Below are 15,021 nucleotides of genomic sequence, written 5' to 3'. Positions count from 1 at the left end.
GCCGCCCTTCGCAGCCAATTCCCCGGTAATCCCCCGGGACTCGCCCCTTCCTCAGGCCCCTCGGTCCCACGGGCTCTGCAGGCCCGTCCTCCTCCCTCCATCCCCTTCCTCATCCCTTCATCCCCTTCCATGTCCCTGCAGCCCCATCCTCCTCCTCCCTGCAGCCCCTTCCGCCTTCCTTTTCCTCGTTCCTGCAGCCCCTTCCTCATCCCTGCAGCCCCTTCCTCATCCCTCCGTCCCTTTCCTCCTTCCTCCAGCCCCTTCCTCATCTCTCCAGCCCCTTCTCCTGGCCCCTCCTGCCCCCAGAGCTGCCTCCCTGCTCCCTCCCTCCCTCCCTCGCAGGCTGGGGGGATGTGTTGGGTCTGTCCCTGGAGGAGTTGATGTGGGACCAGGTGCTTTTCCACACGAGGTTTCCGTGTGTCCCTGTGCAGGGGGTGTCAGGGTGCCCCGATCCTTTGGGATTAGGGGGATCCTCATCTCCAGCTCTGGGTTTAAGAGAAGGGCTGGCAGGAGGGTGAAGGCACGAGGGGCTTCTGCAGGCTGGGGGTTTGGGAGGAGGGGAACAACCTGGCTGGGAATTTGGGAGAGGTGAGCCTGGTCCAAGCAGGGCTGGGGAGGATTTAGGTTGGGATGCTGGGAGTCTGGATGGGGCTGGTGGTCTTAGGAGGGACCCACTCCTGCTGTGGGGTGTTTGGGGTGTTTTTAGTGACTGGCTGAGCTCTGAACTGGCACACAGGTGTTGGGAAGGTGTTGGAAGTGCAGAGCAGGAGACTCGGGAGTTTCTGTGTGAAAGGGATGCTGCTGAAATATTCACCAGCGAGGAGCAGTGGGAAGCGCCGAGGGAGTGTTCAGGCAGCTCGTGGTGGTTTTTTAGTTCATTTGTTCAGTCCTCACTGTAAAAACTGTCCTTGATCAGCCACAGCACTTGAGGCTGACCCCTCGTAGGTGGGGGTGGAGGGAGAGAGGAGTAAAGAAAGAGGGAGCAAAGGCAGAATGTTTTCTCCAGCTGTTGTTCCTGAGGGATTTGGGGGGTCCTGAGGAGGGAGCGGGAGGGCACAACCACAGAGGACACAGCCCCCAGTGCCCGGATCAGACCGAGCAGGATCTGTTGCTAAATTATCGCCCAAAGCCTGTGAGGGGAAGGAATCCGTGCTGAGCCGAGAGAGCAGGCAGGCTGGCTGGGGCGGGTGTGGGGCGGCACAGGGAGGGTGTGGTGCTGCTGTAGGGCTGGCAGGTGTGTGCGGGAGGGCAGCTGGCACCGGCTTCCTTTGTTCCTGAGAAGCGTTCTGGGCAATTGGCAGGGCTAGGGCAAGGTGGGGAATTCTCCAAGGGCCAGAGTGAAGGCACGGGGGTGCAGTGGGAGGTGATTTAGGAGCTGTTTTGATGTAAAAATGGAATGGGACCCCTTGGCAACTCAGGGGTGGCTCTTCCCCCTCTCTCCAGGCTGGAAGGGGGCCCAGGGCAGTTCTGCCACTCCATGATCCATGGTTTGATTTGGAGAGGGGGGAGGCAGACTCTGGCATGGCAGAGGGAAAAGCTCCCAATGGAAAGAGGCTCCCAATGGAAAGAGGTTCCCAATTTGCCGGGCTGGAATCATCTTGGTGGCTCGGATGGAGAGATCCTGAGCTGCTCTCAGGGCACACCTGGCATCATCCCCTGTTTCTTGCCCGGGGCTGGATCTGGAGTCCTTTAAGTTTCCATCAGGGACAGCAGAATTTCACATTTCTCACTACAAGTGCAAAACCCAGGAATATTTCTCACTCCTACCTGATCCTTGCACTGACTGGGTCAGATATCAGAGTTTTAGTGTTTTGTGGCCTTTTTTGTTTCTCCTGCTCCAAAGCAGAGCAGCTGCTGGTTCTCTGACCCTGAAGGACCTTCCCTGCAGTGAAGGCACCTCCTCATTCCTCAGCAGCAGCTGCCTCACCACCCCTGGCTGCTCAGTTTTATTTTGTTCACTCCTCTGTAGGATCCTAAGGATCCTTTTAGGATCCCAAAGCCAGGAAGTAAAACACCTCTTCTTTAATTTTTGTTTTAGCTGTGTGTTTCTCATTGTCGTGCAGAGTTTTCTGTGTTGATATAAATGTGGTTCATTAAACACGAAATGCACCCACCTTCCTTGGGATGTTTGAAGGGAAGTTCAGTCGCTCTCCCACCCCCTGCTTTTTAATTTTCTCTGCTTTTATCATTGTTTAATTGTCTTCTCCTTGCCAGGTGGAAGATGGGAGTGTTTCCCTCGTGTTTTAGGTGAAACCTGCTTGCCATGAAGTCCTGAGGGAGATAGAGGGACTGCAGCGGGAATTCCTTCTCCAAAACAAACCCAACAACTGCCTGATGGTAAGAAACCTGTTGGTTTTAATTAGCGTTACATCAATCAAGGAGCAGAGTGAAGAGTTGGAGCTCCAAACCCCCTGGGATGGATGGGGGAGGGATACTGGGAGAGGGCAGGAGAGTTGGACTGGGAATGTGATTGTGGCCCGGTTTGTGTCCTGTCCCCAGGGATTGCCTCTCTGCCTGGCGTCATGGGGAGCTGCTGCAGCTGTCTGTGCACAGACAGCATCCCAGACAACCACCCCACCAAATTTAAGGTAAATTTTTACCCCTTCAACCCCATCAGAGGGTGTGGGACAGCTCTGACTGCACGAGGGGAGAGCAAACCTCTGCCCCTGCACACAAGCATCCCTCAAGAGGATTTGCAAATTCATCACTTCTGCTTTGGGCTTTTTTTTTTCCCCCCTTTCCTTAAAAACCTCCTGCTGCAAATGTGTTTGTATTTGCTGCTGAATTGTCTCTGCTTGGGAAATGCGAGGAAATGGGGGACTGGAGAGAAAAACCTTTTATTGCTCAGGGCTGTGTTCCAGAGCCTGGGCTCAGACACAGCAGCTGAGCTGCCAAGCTCGCGGGCTCCAGGGCTGACAGCTCGGCGCCTCTGCCAGCCATGAATCCCTGCTCTCAGCTGGGAAAAAGGCAGCAGGAAATGGAGGGGAATCCATGGAATTGCAGTGCTCCGTGGGTGGGCTGGTGTGGGTAGCAGTGAGGGGCACCTGGAGGGCCCTGTCCAGCTCTGGAGCCTCACGGCAAGGGAGACATCGAGGGGCTGGAGCGTGTCCAGGGAAGGAATGGAGCTGGAGCACCTGGAGAAGGGTCTGGAGAACTCCTGAGGGAGCTGGGAAGGGGCTCAGCCTGGAGCAAAGGAGGCTCAGGGGGGACCTTGTGGCTCTGCACAAGTCCCTGACAGGAGGGGGCAGCCGGGGGGGGTCGGACGAGGAATCAGCCTGAAGGGACAGCATGAGGAATCAGCCTCAAGCTACACCAGGGGAGGTTTAGGCTGAAAATCAGGAGGAATTTCTGCATGGAAAGCATGGTCAGGCCTTGAAACTGCCCAGGGAGCTTTGGAGTCCCCACCCCTGGCGGTGCCCACCTGGCGATGGATCGAAGCGGGCATTTTGACCTCGCTGATCCCGGAGCTCTTTTCCCACCTCAACCAATCCGTGGCTCTGATTTCCCCGCTGGGTCCCCTGCAGGTGACCAACGTGGACGATGAGGGGCACGAGCTGGGCTCGGGGGTGATGGAGCTGACGCAGAGGGAGCTCATCCTGCACACGCACAAGCGCGACGCCGTCAGGTGGCCCTACCTGTGCCTGCGCCGCTACGGCTTCGACTCCAACCTCTTCTCCTTCGAGAGCGGCCGCCGCTGCCACACCGGGCAGGGTCAGTCCCTGGGGGGGGCTCCCTGGGGGTGGCAACGCTGAGATTTCTCTCCCCAAAGGCAGCTGCTCCTCGTGTCTTCCCGAATTCCTGGCGCTCAGGGTGTCCGCAGCCTCTTCCCCCCGGAGTGTTGGTGCACACGTGCGGGGGTGCTGTGGATTAAAAGGGTTAAACTGGGTGTAAATCTGGTGGCCTTGCCTTGCTGGTGCTCGTGGGGATGCTGGTGGAGCATTTTTGGGGTTGTTACTCTGTGCTCTGGGGCAGGAGGGGTGGCTGGGTGTCCCTCAGGAGCTAAAAGGCGCTTGCAAGGCTTGAGGCTTTGTTAAGCATCGTTCAGCTCACGATAAAGCAGCACCTGCACCTTTTTCTGGGTCCTTTTTGGGATTTTTTATTCCACAGAGCAACAATTGGTTGAGTTGTGTTTTCCTCGGTGCTTTTCCCCTAAATTGATCAGTGCTGGTTCTGCTCAGAGCTCTGATTTTGGGCCTGGCAGCACTTTGTGACAGAGGAAAAAGAGTTCCACGTTTCCTTGCTGTTCTGAGCATGCAGAGGGAAGTGAGTCACCCAGGAGCACTGGGAATAGTCTGGGAATAGAGGAATTACAGTTTGACAATGGGGCCTGTTGGTTCCTTTACCAGTCTGTCTCTCTTGCTTTTAAAAAGAGCTGAACATTTTCTTGGCGTCTGCATCCCCTTGGGAGGAAAAAAAAAGTTGTTTCCTCATTCTGTTAATGTGTTTGTAAACTCCAGAAGGACTCCTGTGAGTGCCCAGGGTCTGTGTGGAAGCTGCAGTGGCATCTGCTGCTGTTTAATATTGATTTCAGTGGGGTTTTCCTCTCCTGTCAGGGAATTTGTCCTTTGGTTTCTGCTTTGCCTTTTGCAGGGTCGAGGATCAGTGATGAAAATTGAATGCAGTGATAAAAATTCTGCCTCTCTGTGTGGTTTGGTTCTGTTCAGGCAGAGCTCTCCCATCCTGCAGAAATTTTACCAGAAACACTTCAAGCAGAAATGAGAGGGATGATGGGTTTTGTTGCATTTTCTCCCTTCCTTGTAGGATTTTATGCTGCTTATTAATTTTACCTGGAAGCCTCCTTGCTGATGCTGCTCCCCACCTGAGTCAAGGCAATCCAGCTATTTTTTTTTTGGCCAGAACATGGAAAACGTGGTTCTTTGGGAGCAGCCCTTGTTGCCAGGCTGTTCCTGTTGCCATGGCTTTGGTGTGTGCGTGTACCAGCCTGGGATTGGTTCCTGGGCTGGGCTGCTCCTTTGGGGAGAGACTCTTCAATCCCAGAGATTTTTCAAAACGTGACGTTCCCGTCCCTCCCTCCCGTGCACGGGGCCCAGTCCAGCTTTGAGGAGTCACTGCCTGGATTTTCCCCTGGGAAGGGATGGACTGGGTGCCAGGGGAGTTCAGATGGAAGAGGTGAGCAGTTCCCCTGGCCCTCCACACCCGTGTGGTGTGAGGTACCACTGCTCTGAGGGGGTTTGAAGCCAGGCTGGATGGAGCTCTGAGCAACCTGGGCTTGGGGAAGGTTGGCAGTGGAACTGGATGATCTTTAAGGTCTCTTCCCACCCGAACCATTCTGTATTCCATGATTTCTGGTGGTATTTCCTGAATAATCCACAGGGTTTTGGTTGGTTTTCTGTGGCTGTGGCTTGGTTGTGTTAAACAACAGCAGAAGAAATCAGAATTCATTTAGAAGTGGGAATAACACATCTTTTTAAAGCAGGATCACTTCCTTGCTTCTCTGACCCTCCTCTCTGGCCCTGGCAGGGATTTTTGCCTTCAAATGCTCCCGAGCAGAAGAAATCTTCAACCTGCTGCAGGAGCTGATGCAGTGCAACAGCATCAACGTGGTGGAAGAGCCCGTGGTGATCACCAGGAACAGCCACCCCTCGGACCGGGAGCCGGCCCGGAGCCCCCAGCCACCCACCAGTAAGAGCCCATCAGTGTGTGGGGACAGGAGAGGGGACACAGGGCTGGGGGTGACGTCTGCAGTGCTCCCATGGAGCTGCCCAGGGAGCTGTCCCATGTGTGCTCCTGTGCTAAAGGCCCCCGCTTGTTTCCCGTGGGGAATTTGGTTTCCGAGGAAACGACGACACGAGAAGCCCTTCAAAGAGTCAGAGCTGTCACCCCTCAGCTGGATTTTGCTGGGCCACCACGTCCAAGTGGCCTCTCCTGAGTAGCTCTTGGGAGGGTCAGGCAGTTTCTGCAGGAAGCCACATCTGGGATGGCTCAGTTCCTGTCTCCATGAGGAATTCCATAGATTTAAAGGAAGGCTTTTCCCTTGTGTCTCCTGGACAGGCTGGTTTTACCTTCCTGGGTGTCTAGAAGTGCCCAGGTCATTCTGAAAGTGTAAAAATAATTCTATTTTGTACCAATTTAATGCTTCTCTGCCCTGATTCTCTCACAGCTCTGGGCTACACTGGACTTCCCAATGGATTTCACAGCTTCCCTGGAGAATCCCTGTCCTACTCTGCAGCCCGGCACCCCTCAGTGAGCAGCCTGAGACATTCCTCTGTGGGGGAAGACTCAACTCACCCCCTCCTGGGCCCTGAGGAGCAGGTAAACCCCCCCTCAACTCTGCTCTGTGCAATTCTGGGTTTCCCTCCCTCAGAGCTCAGGGGATCCTCACACCTTGCCACTCTTTTTATTCTCTTCACTTCATTTTGCTCCTGGAGGCTCCTGCTCTCTGACACTTCACTAGAACTGATGCTCTGTCACAAAAATCTGACTTGTGTCCTCAACCCACTGGTATTTGGGTGGCAGCCACCTGTCAGCTGTCACACAACCCCTCAATTCAGACCCTTTTTATTTTTAGTTTTGAGGTTCAGCTCTTTGCTCTCCGTTGTAGAATTTTAAGATTTTTCCTACAAAACCCAGGGAAGCCTGGGCAGGTGTGAGGGTTGTGGGATCACTTGAGGAGGTAGTTTGTGAGTGGCCATGTGCATCAAGCATGACACAGAATCCCGGAATCACTGAGGTTGGAAAAGACCTTGGAAAAGATTAAATCCAACCTGTGCCCGATGCCCACCTGTCACCCAGCCCAGAGCACTGAGTGCCACATCCAGGTGACACCTCCAAACCTCCCTGGGCAGCCCCTTCCAAAGCCTGACCACCCTTTCCATGAGGAAATTCCTGCAGATGCCCAACCATGTGGACACACAGCGCGGATCTGCAGCTGGGCTCTTTTTGTCTCTCTCCCAGCCCACAAAACCTAAACCAACTTCTACATTTTACCTCCCAAAACCTTCCCGACTTCCAAAATCCTTTTTTCTCCCGTTCCACCAGATGAATTCCCCTCTCCTGGTGGTTTCTCAGCTGCTTTGCTCTGGTCTCTGCTCTCTCCTCCTGTCACTGTCCCTCTGCTTCTCTCCTTGCAGTCCCACACCTACGTCAACACGGCCACCGGGGAGCCGGAGCCGAGGGGCCGGCACTGTATGCATTCCTTGCCTGAAGCCCACCCTCCTTTCCCCCCTAGGAACCACAGCTGCTCCCTGGAAGACCGAAACCCCCAGGTCTTCCTGCAGCCTGCAGGGGAGGTGAAATTCATGCTGGCTCCCACCTCCGGCTACCGCCGGCTGTGCCGGCATCCCCGGGAATGCCGGGCGCACCTCTGCCCTCCCAACAACAACAACAACGAGTGTCAGGAGGGGTGTCCATCCCCTCAGTGCATCTACGAGAACCTCAACGGGCTGGTGGCCCCCAGCACCTCATCCCTGTGCCGGGCCGGCCGCTCCAAAGTGTCCCGGGAGGACGGGAGCTGCTCCCATCGCCGCTCGGCGCTGCTGCACTACGAGAACCTGCCGGCGCTGCCGCCGGTGTGGGAGCTCCAACCAGCCCGGCACAGGGACGAGGACGCTGGCACGGCAGCCACGCCATCCCCCAATGGCTTCTCCGAGGCTGGCGAGGAGGAGCCCCTGCAGAATTCCCTGAGCTCGGAGAGCGCAGCCCTGCAGCCTCGCCGCTCCTTCCTGCCCAGAGCCCGGCGCAGCCGCCTGCCCAACGTCTTCAGCTTCGACTTCCCCCGGCCCTGCCCGGAGCCTCCACGGCAGCTCAACTACATCCAGGTGGAGCTGGAGCCTGAGCCCTGCAAGGGACAGCAGGACCCCCGGGTGCCACCCCCTGCCAGCCCCGGTGGCCGCCACACCGACTCGTACGCCGTGATTGACCTCAAAAAGACGGCGGCCATGTCCAGCCTGCAGCGGGCACTGCCCAGGGACGATGGCACCTCGAGGAAAACGCGGCACAACAGCACTGACCTGCCCCTGTGAGGGGCCCCAAGTGCCAGCCCCGTGTCGTGGCTTTGGTCCCTGCCCCTCGCTGTGCCCTGCCCCGTGTGGCTCCCATTCGCCATTGTTCGCCCATTCCCTGGGGGGGCTGCTGCTGTTGAGGTTCGTCTGTCCCTCCGTCCTCCCCTCTCTGTGTCGCTCGTTTTTCAAGCCTTGTGGGATGTTTGGTGACTCTGAGGGTTGAATTCCGGGCGGGAGGTGCCAGCAGTGACGTGGCACCGCCTGGGGTGGGGCAGAGCTGAGCCAGAGCTGGGCAGTGCCATGGGCGAGTGCTCCCAAAACTGAGCGGCTTTAGGAGCTCCGTGCCAATCGAGCCTGTTCCCTGTGGATGTCACACCTCCAGGAGAGCTCCAGGAGGCCACTCCAGAGCTGGGATTTGCCTTGTGGTTCCAGAGGTCCCTGGAGACGAGGGAGCTCACGCCGCCATGGCCTTTCCACCCTCAGCTCACTGTTCCCTGTGTTCCTGAAGCTTTTTATCCTTCTGTCCCTGTCTCAGATTCAATTTAAATTGGGCAGCTGCAATTCAGCGAGGAGGACACAGAGCCATGGGCACTCACTGTGATCACAGAAACCTGATTGCCTAAATCCTTAAAATTCCCTTCCCTGCTTTAGGAGAGGAGGGAAAGGCCACAACCATGAGGAAGGTTGGAAGTTTGGTCTAGAAAACTTCACTTGTGCCATACCCTGCTTTGTTTTTTTGGAGGGTTCTTTTCGGCAGCTGCTGAGAAGTGTTGTGGATTTATTTATTTGTTTACTTATTTATTTATGAACTGCTCCTTCGCATCCCAGTTCGTTGCCAAACTGGTGCCAGTCCGCAGCGTGCGCTCGCTGGGGCTCGCTCCTGCTTGGGGGACAGGTCCCAAAAGATCTTGGTGGCTTTGCTCAGCCACCAACTGGGGGGAAAACACTGTGGAAAAGAGCAGCTGGGAATCAGGAATTTATGAACTCGGGCCTGACTGTCACGGGGTGGGTGGGAAATGGAATGGGAGACGTGGGAGTGGGAGTGGAGCCGCCGGGCAGCCGAGCTTGGAGTGGCATCAAAGTCGTTGCCTACACCCACACGCCTGGCTGGGGTTGGGAGCAGCCTCTGTTCGGTGTTGGGAGTGAATGTGCAGATTGTTCCCTCAACTACGGACCTGGAAGGGCTAAAATTTCGGGTAAATTTGTGGCCTTTTGCTGTGGATTTTTGTCTCGATGCCGGGGTTGCGCTGAGCTGCCCCGGGACGTCCCCCCGCCCCTCCCCGCGGGACACGCGGCGGCGGCTCGGCCCTTCCCTGGATTTCTGTGTGCCTGTTCCGATGGAGAGCAGCGCTCTGGGTGCTCTGGAGCCTCACCTCCTGCTGGCTGTGTCCGTGTTCCTCCCGGGACAGGAGCTGGATCCGTGCCCAGCGAGGGTCCTGCTGCCTGCAGAGACGTTGCCAAGCCTCACGTCCCCCTCGTCCTTTGGTGTTTCCCGGTGTTGACGTCCGTGGAAGAGGAAAGAACCCCATCCCTCAGCTCCAAGCTGCTTCTGAGAGCCAGGAGCTTGATTCCCAGGGTTTGGAAGTTCAGCCTTTTTTTTCTTTTTTGGTTTTTGGTGCTGTCATGTCCTATTGAGCCGTGACCCTGTCGGGAGCGAGGCCACGTGTCCCAAGTCTGAGTGGTGCCATGTTTGTGTCGCAGAACGTGGAGTTCTTGGCTTGCTGTTGCACTATAAATTCCAAGTGTGCCACATGCTTCAATCCACTGGTTTTTCTTTCCATTTTGGAAGTCCTCGTGCTCGTCTTCCATTCTTTTGTCCGCCCCGTCCCTTGTGTCACCCGTAACGGAAAGGAAACCCAAGTAATATATTTTTATATGTATAACAAATGACTTTATTTGAAGGAAGAAGACAACCCTCCCCCCCCTCCCCCCAAGTAATGTATCCCCCCTAAATCCAGCTTTCATTTAGGGAAGTGAGAGAAGAAATTGTTTATATCTATATCTATATATAAATATAAATATATAAAAGTTAACTGCATTAAGCTTTAAATAAAGTATTTAAATAAAGAGTTTCTAAGCTGTCGGTGTCACCCTCTGGGACAGCACAGCTCCCTTCTGGAGCCTCTGTAGGAACCTGCTGGAGCTGAGAAATAAAAAGTTCCTTTTCCCTTTTTCCCCAGAAAGGGCAAAGAGGATGAAATGTTTTCCGTTTCCATGGAGGAGGTGGTGAGGGCCCTTTCCCACCCCCTTTCCAGGTAGGTTAAATTCCAGGGAATGTGCTGGGCTGGGCTCTTTGTGCTCAGGGCTGGGGCTGTCCTTGGGTGCTGCCCGGTGCCACCAGCGTGGCCACGTGTCCCTGAGGGTGGGATGGAAGGGTCTGTGAGCTCCTGGGATCAGGGAATTCCCTCTGGTGTTCCTTAAAAAGTCTGGCAATCCCATTTCGGTGGCTCCACGAGAGCTTTGTGTTGGGAAATCCATCTTGGATCACCTGAACTGCTGATTTTACGTCCTCCAGGTGATCTGGGCTGTCCCACCCGGGCCTCCCTTCCCTCCTTGGCGAATCCAGTGTTCCCAAAGGACGCTGGAAGCGGCAGTGACAGGGACACAGCACATCCTTATCCCGGTTATCCTGCGGGATGCTGCTCCTTTTCTAAGAAGGAGAAGAATTCCCTGGACCTTGAAGATGAGGAAGGACCGAGCTGATGGCAGCTGCCCATTCCAGCGTGGAGCATCCTGTGCTCCGTGTCCCCTCGTGTCTCCTCTCCCCTGCTGGCTCAGCAGGCTGAGCTCCAGCGCCATCCCAAACTCCCCGGGAAGCTTTGGCAATGAAAAGCCGGTCTCAGCTCATTGTTTGCGGTGGGTTGTTCCACGTTCGAGCCATTAAATGGGAATTGTAGTGCCGGCAGCCAGGATGGAACTCAGGGATTTCAGGGTGCGCGTCGTGTTCACATCCCAGTGATTTCCCCCTCTTTTTTGCTCTTCTGGAAAATTTCCCCAGAGCTGTGCCCGCACTAAGCCACGAGGACTCTTTGAGAATTCCGCAATATCCGTTTTTGCGGGAGGAGTGGAAGCGCAGGGAAGGAGCGGAGCCGTGTCCGGCGCTGGCCCCGCGGTTCCCGGAGCCCCGGGAGCTCCGGTGACACATTTGGGATTCTCCGGCGCAGTGTCGCAGCTTCCTCTAGTGGCCGTGGGAGAAACCAGAGGAGGATCCGGGTTTGGGTTGGGAAGTGAGGAGGGAATCCGAGTCCGTGCTCTCTCATCCCTTCTGTTCTGGGATTTGGGTCTTTTCGGAGTTTTTCCCTGTGGTTGTTTTATTTGGGTTGGGAATGTTTCCCCAATCTGTTTTGTCCTTAGGGAACCTTGTCAAGGTGGATTTTATGGATTTTCCTTTGGGTCTGACACCGCTCTGCTGGGCTTGGATGGGAAACTGGATGGGATACCCGGTGATCCCTCCAGCCATGGAATATCCTCCCAGTTTTCAGCAGAATCCTCCCCCTTGGTGGATGCATCCATAAATCTGCATTTGGGTTTCAGGGATCCATCCTGGCCTCTGTGCATCCAGCTGGTACAGATGGGTGGGAAAAACCATCCAAAACCTGCTCTGGAGTTTGTCCCCGGAGCTGAGGGGACGCTCGGAGCTCTCCTCCTCTCTGCCCCAAGCTCAGGTGGTTCAGCTTGGTGTTCTGGGAACTGGAAAATTGGGAAAGGAGCTGCTTCAGTGGAATGTTTGCTGAGACTTTGGTTCTCAAAAAGGGTTTAGGCAGCAAAATGAGGTGGATTTGGGTGGTGGCTGAGCCCTGGGGGTGGGAGCTGGGCTGGAGGTTCCAGTGCTTGCCTGGGGACTGGGTCTGTGTGGCCCCATTGGGGGCTGACCTGTCCTCGCTGGGCTCCTTCCTCCACTTGGAATTGTAATTTAGGGATGCTTTGTGAGCAGCCATGGGCTGAGCAGAGGGAATATCACAGCCTTGACCTTTCTAAGTGGTTCTTGTTTGAGTCTGAGTTAATCCATCAGATTTCTTCCCCCGGTATTTCCCCCCTGCTGAATTCCCAAACAGATCTCCCCCTCTTCCCTTTCCCAAGAACCCATTGGTAGGAACAGAGCTTCTCCCAGTGTTCCAGTGTCTTACCATGGGAGGGTTTTTTCTCTTTTAACCCATTTTAGGTGTTTTTCCCTCAGGGAAGGAGGTGGGAATCCCTGTGAGCTGTGCCTGCCTTACAGGGAGGGGAAAGGAGAGGTGCTGAGGGTTGAAGGATCAATATTTCTGCAGAGAAAACTCGAATGTGTTTGTTGTTTCTGAGGAATTGTTGTTTTTATTACCTAAATTGTGCTGTTTACTGGCAGGAAAACCAAACCAGGGGTGGCACTCCAGCTCCCTGTTCTCTCATTGTCTCTCTGTGTGATGCTGCTCAGCCTGCTCAGGTGGAGGATCATTAATGAATGATGGTTAACGAACCCATTTCCTAATTCCAGCCTCTGGAAGGGCTGCCCTCTGTGTTTCTGGGAATTTTTGTCTTTCCCCCAAACTCGGCTGGTCTGGAAATGCTGCTCAGAGGCAGCAGAACAGGTTTGGGTTGCTGTTACTGAGGGTGAGTTCATTAGTGAGAACCCTGGGAGCTTTGAAGTTGGCAATTACAGGCCAGGGGATGGAAAAGGCTGATTGTAAAGATGGGATCTAATCTGTTTTCCTTCCCTAAGTGAGCGGGATTTTTCCAGCTGAAAGGCCCTGATGCTTCAGTGTCACCTCAAACCCCTCCCGTGCCATTCCTGTCCTTGTCACCTGTGCTGGTGCCTTGGCCACTGAATTTCTGATGTGGCAGAGAAGCAAAGGTGCTGTGGGGATTCGGCTGCCCTGAGCCGGGGGTTGCTGTGCAGTTGTTCCTTTGGGTTATTCCCACGGAAATCCAGCCAGTCCCTCTCTGAGGAACAGCTCTGTGCCCTGAGGACGGCTCCTGGTTCGCCTTGAAGTGTGAAACTGTGCAGAATAAATGGAACGGGATGTCCTGGCTGGTGGCACCTTTACAGGACAATTCCATGTGCTGCTTCCCCTCTGTCAGTGTGAAGCCATTTCCTTTGTCCTGTCTCTCCATGCCCTTATCCAAAATCCCTCTCCACCTCCCTTTGAGCCCCTGTAGGTCCTCAGCATCAAGAAGTCACTGATCCTCTCCTGGTTGGGGAATTTAAATGCCTGACGTGGAGCCCAACCTTTTTATTTATAGCTGATTCACCCATCTTTCCCTCACAGAGAAAGAGGAGTCTTTCTTTTGATGTGATGGAAGCTGTTCCTGTGTACTGTGGCCTCTGTTTTGGAAATAAAACACTTAAAGCACCTCGTGCAGCACCGAGGGGAGGATCGGAGACCTTGTGTGGGTTCATAAACACAGCTGCTCCGGGGGCAGAGAACCATGGAATCCCAGACTGGTTTGGGTTGGAAGGAACTTAAAAACCATCCAGTTCCACCCCTGGCGTGGCAGGGACACCTTCCACTATCCCAGGTTGCTCCAAGCCCCAATGTCCAACCTGGCCTTGGACACTTCCAGGGGTGGGACAGCCACAGCTTCTCTGGGAATTCCATCCCAGCTCCTCCTCACCCTCACAGGGAAGAATTCCTTACCAATATCAAACCTAAATTTCCTCTCTTTCAGCCTGAACCCATTCCCCTTTTCCCTCACTCCAGTTCCTCATGCACAGCTCCTTTCCAGCTCCTTGTAGCCTCTCCAGGTCCTGGAAGGGGCTGTGAGGTCTCCACAGAACCTCCTCTTCTCCAGGTTCCACAGGCTCCTCTGGAGCACTGGGCTCACCCCCTGCAGCATCCCGGGAAAGGCAGTGGGGTCACAGATGGGATTCCCTGGGTTGGAGCTGGGCCACCAAACCAGCTCAGAAGAGAAACTGAAAGCAAAGCAGAGGGGATGCCCGGAGGCCTGTCCTGAGGGAAATCCCGGGAGCAGCGCGGGTGCACGATCCCCGCTCGGCGCGGTGACTCCGGCTCTCTGCGAATCCAGAATTCCTGCTGGACTAATTCCCTCAGAGCTGCCCCACTTTGGGTCAAAAAGCGCCAGAAAGCGCTTTTTGAATGTGCGTGAGTGCCGCAGAGGGCACCTGCTCCCCGTGCCTCGTGGGGCCGTGCCGGGAGCGGGCGATGCTCTGCTGGCGTTCCCATAACCGCGCCCCGCTTCCCGCCAGGATCCGCTTCTTTACCCGATCCCAATGCCTCGATCTTTCCGCCAATCCTGCTGGCAAGCACGATAACCGCCGTGTGACGCTCTCAGTATCCAGAGGAGGCCACGCACGCTGCCCGGTGCTCCCGAGGGAATGGAATCCGTGCGGAACGCTGGCGCGGGATGAGCGGCGAGAGCGGTGCCGGGTGATGGAGAAGGTGTTGGGTGATGGATTTGGGATGCAAGGAGGGCTGGAGGAGCTCTGGAAAATACCTGGGCTCTAACTAACAGGATAACGGCCCATTTGCCAGAAAATATTTAGGTTATCACCAAAAAAGCTTTGGTTTGTTGGCTAGAAAATATTTAGGTCGTGAGCAAACCCATTTTGGTGCATTTCCTACAGAATATTCGGGTTATAACTCAAAATGTTCTGGTTGGTTTGGGTGCTTGTTGGCCATTTGGGAAGTGTGGGTTTGTGGGTCCTTTGTTTTCACGGGGGGAAAAAAGCAAACAAGGAATTTTCTGACTTTCTGGGCTGGTGTGAGGATGTAGAGAGTGGGTTAAACCCCGAGGGTGGGTTGCACCTTCCTGGCGGTTACAGCACCTGCCTTTGGATATCGGATGGGGAGGGAATCGTGTGCTCCACAAAATAAACAAATGAATGGAAAAATGGGTGGTTTCTGCCCAAATGGGGAAAGCAGGAGCAGGTAGGACATGGAAACGAGCTCATCTCCTGGAGTGAAGGTCTGGGATGCTGATGGAGAAGGCAGGACAGCACTGAGGACCCCCTTGGAGGAAACCAGAGAAGGAACTTGGGGACGGTCCTGGAGGAAACGAGAGAAGGAAGCTGGGGACCGTCCTGGAGCAAACCAGAGAAGGAAGCTGGGGATGATCCTGGAGCAAA

The 15,021-nt window shown here is 55.0% G+C and overlaps 1 protein-coding gene across 2 annotated transcripts; it reads left to right on the top strand.

The window, feature by feature from the left end:
• The first annotated feature begins 2,190 nt into the window (after window positions 1-2,190).
• On the top strand, window positions 2,191-9,721 carry FRS3 (fibroblast growth factor receptor substrate 3). 2 transcript variants are annotated; one of them, XM_042013743.1, is made up of 6 exons: window positions 2,191-2,337; window positions 2,500-2,588; window positions 3,525-3,711; window positions 5,482-5,643; window positions 6,122-6,273; window positions 7,190-9,721. In XM_042013743.1, the coding sequence occupies exons 2-6, from the start codon at window positions 2,523-2,525 to the stop codon at window positions 7,793-7,795; spliced, it is 1,173 nt and encodes a 390-aa protein (XP_041869677.1). In that variant the 5' UTR covers window positions 2,191-2,337; window positions 2,500-2,522; the 3' UTR covers window positions 7,796-9,721. The 2 variants fall into 2 exon arrangements, with proteins under 2 accessions (XP_041869677.1, XP_041869676.1); XM_042013742.1 differs by having other exon boundaries at window positions 7,092-9,721.
• The last annotated feature ends 5,300 nt before the right edge of the window (window positions 9,722-15,021 follow it).

This window comes from Corvus kubaryi, unplaced genomic scaffold, assembly GCF_017639235.1.
Source record: "Corvus kubaryi isolate FWS band 111438036 unplaced genomic scaffold, C.kubaryi_AGA036_p1.0 split1-37355, whole genome shotgun sequence".
In the NCBI taxonomy this organism is placed as follows: Eukaryota; Metazoa; Chordata; class Aves; order Passeriformes; family Corvidae; genus Corvus; species Corvus kubaryi.
This window is presented reverse-complemented; position numbering and strand designations above follow the sequence as displayed.

What these genes read in the sequence shown, in the direction of transcription:
- FRS3 (XM_042013742.1), top strand. Translation starts at nt 2,523, where the DNA reads ATGGGGAGCTGCTGCAGCTGTCTGTGCACAGACAGCATCCCAGACAAC. An exon ending in ACCACCCCACCAAATTTAAG is followed by an intron (nt 2,589 to 3,524) that starts GTAAATTTTTAC and finishes GGTCCCCTGCAG; the next exon opens with GTGACCAACGTGGACGATGA. An exon ending in GAGCCCCCAGCCACCCACCA is followed by an intron (nt 5,644 to 6,121) that starts GTAAGAGCCCAT and finishes ATTCTCTCACAG; the next exon opens with CTCTGGGCTACACTGGACTT.